Here is a 2,862-nt window from a genome sequence, read left to right on the forward strand (position 1 = left end):
TTAAGGAGTAGCTCGGGCTTCCGCTCCGAACCCGGCTTTTCTCGCCGGTGGCAGTTCTGACCACTACACAGCCCTCTTTTTAAGAGTTTAAGCCATTTTAGACCTTGACGCAAGGCGATAAGTTGAAAACGTCCTAGTGCGTGATGTTGGGTTATGATTGGGCCAGTGACTCATTAAAGAATCAAGCAGGATTGAGATTCTGCTTTGCCAGTTGTGGCTCAGGCGAGTGTCATGCGTTGGCCTCTTCATCCAAATCTCCACTCGCGGCGCAGGGCACAGGACTCTGCACCCCTGGTGTTGAACTTGATTTTGCTCCTCCTCAGTCATCAGGTGAAAAACTATATGTTTCTGTGTGTGCGCGTGTTGGAGATGATAATTTGGCCGAATTTCAGTTAAGTGGCTTTGGGAGAGCAGGTAAACTTGAAGTCCATTTATTTTGTTTTGTAGGATCTTACCTATTAGGCAAGGTGCTATTCATACCCTTTGAGGTGATACGAAAGCAGGTTAACTTTCACTTGAGAGGTTTTGCGTTCGGTCATTATCTTTACCTGGCTATGGCAGCAGTTGCAAGTCGGCTTTCAAAAAAGTTTACTCCAATTAAAAAAAAGATTCTACACTTTAGTATTGTATTTCTTGTTTAATTGGCTTGTAGAAAATACTTTCTCTTTATTATACGCTTCATTGACCTTTGGGTTTTTAATTGCAGAATTATATTACAAAAATACTTTTTAAAATAAATGGGATTTTTTTTTTTTGGTAAGTGGGCCTTTTAAGTTTCAAGGTGAAGAGAAGAAATTGGAGAGAGTAGTTTTGGTTTTCTGAAAGATGTTGGTATGGTGTGAAGACAGTAGACTGAGATTCCACTTGTGTTTTTTGAAATGCTGTAAACAATAGCAAATCAGTGCAAGAGAAGAATCTGAAGGTTTTTGTCTAAAATATTCTCAAGGGAAAGAAATCTTGAATTAGGGATGGATATCATTGTTTTACAAACCATTGCCCCTAATAATGAGCCTAGCTGGAGAGGTAGAAGATCCTTAACTTTTCAAAAGAATGAATATATGATGATTGGTCTTGATAGATTGATTTACTACTATGCTGTAAAATTTCCTAGCTCATTATTATAGGTGAATTTTAAGTGTTTAGATTGAGTCATACATAGGTTTAAGAAGACATGGCTATTAGCATGCATGCTATGTTTTTTGTCTTTGAATTGTTTTAGTAACTAATTGAAGTGTGGCTTGAGCAGTAGTTCACTCACTTAATTTCACTAAATTGCAGGTGGGTCTTTTATTTACTAGAAAGAAAACAACGGCATTTCATCAAGCTAGACTTTGGATTTGTAGCTTTTGTCACTGCTCTAAGCATATCCTATCATTACCCTAACCAAGTTATTTTCAATAAAAAATAAATAATTTTGGAAAATGAAATTAAAAATAATTTCAAAAGGAGAGTGTCACTCAACCACTAAAAAGTAAAATATTTTAAAGCACTAATGTCACTGTTAGCGATTTCCACTGATTTATGTCATACATTCGTCCTTTCTCTTGGGAAAAATTAATTATCAAGTGCCAGGATGAAGCAAGAGTTGAAGATACCCTTTTGGAAGATGGAACTTCCCCTACCCAACACCCCAGCTCCTGAGACTAGGCTTTCGGTTTTCCCTGGAAGGGAGGCTGAGGCCTAGGCCTTCTTCCCTTGTGTGTTTCTTCTCTCTTCAGCATACACACAACGGAAATTATCTATATTCAATTTACCTTTCGATTCTGACAATTTATTCTTATTTCAGATATCCTTTCCAAATAAATAATGCCAAAATTTAAACAAAATGTTTAAGCACAAATCTGGTTCACATTCAAGAATGACCATTCAATTATTGACACATACATTTGCCTGATTATAAGATTAGGGCAAGTATTTCTGAAAAGGCATTAGAGTTTAGAGTACTTGAATTGAGGAGAGGCATACCATTGAGTGGCAAAAGGAGTAGAAGCAGAGACCAAAAAACAAAGTTGGTAGAAACTTGGTAGATTTTACATTTTTTGCTTTAAGTCAGTGTTGTTTAAATGGGCCAAGAGCCTGTAGATGCTATGCCCTGAGGTGTTTTTTTGCTATATTACTGCAAACAAGGTATTTTGCTCAGAATGACCTCTGCAGTGTCTTGAGTTTTCATAAAATTTGGTGCTCTCCTCTGTCTCTTACTGTATATGTATATATGTACATACACACATATATTTTATTCTCATTATTCTCAATATTTATGGTTTATAAAGTCATCATAAACAGTGAATTCGCGAATACTGAACCATTGCTACAAGGGGAAGTACAGGGTTAGGGTACTGCAAGCCTTTGTTCACAACATTTTGGTCAACGAATCACTATATTACCTTGTTTTGTGTGTGTTTCTGTTTAAAGACACCTTATTCAGTATCTATATTGACTCATTAACATTGAACTCATGGCCAACATCACTGTAACTCATGCCTAAACAAAGTTGTTCTAATACATATATTTTCTCTGTTAAGGGGCATCGCAGCCTTCTTGTGCTTAGGAACACTAGACAACACTTTGATACTATGCTTGGGGGGCCATTTAAAAGTAAAATTACCAATAAAAAGAACAAAAACTAAAAAGGAAAAAAACATAACAGTAAATAGACCTTGAAAAGGGTGCTTGTTTATAGTGTAGAGCTGAAACCAGAAGACACAGCATCACCTTCTTGACTTTAGCTGGCCTTCTCAAACTTTTCACCACTATGAGCATGTGTGTAAGTGACTGTGAAAGTGCCATTGTATTGATTTAGGGGTATTGATTTAGGGGATACAAATACATTTTAGCAAGTAGGCTAATTTACAAATATGGACT

At 36.6% G+C, this 2,862-nt stretch overlaps 1 protein-coding gene across 2 annotated transcripts in view; it reads left to right on the plus strand.

The window, feature by feature from the left end:
• Positions 1–128: 128 nt before the first annotated feature.
• The window catches only part of BMP2K (BMP2 inducible kinase), a 114,611-nt gene continuing 111,877 nt past the window's right edge, over positions 129–2,862 (plus strand). For both annotated transcript variants that reach the window (XM_023530889.1, XM_023530890.1), the window contains exon 1: positions 129–330. In XM_023530889.1, the coding sequence (XP_023386657.1) occupies positions 144–330 (187 nt within the window). In that variant the 5' untranslated portion in view covers positions 129–143. The remainder of the gene's footprint in view (positions 331–2,862) is intronic.

This window comes from Pteropus vampyrus, unplaced genomic scaffold, assembly GCF_000151845.1.
Source record: "Pteropus vampyrus isolate Shadow unplaced genomic scaffold, Pvam_2.0 Scaffold56, whole genome shotgun sequence".
NCBI lineage: Eukaryota > Metazoa > Chordata > Mammalia > Chiroptera > Pteropodidae > Pteropus > Pteropus vampyrus.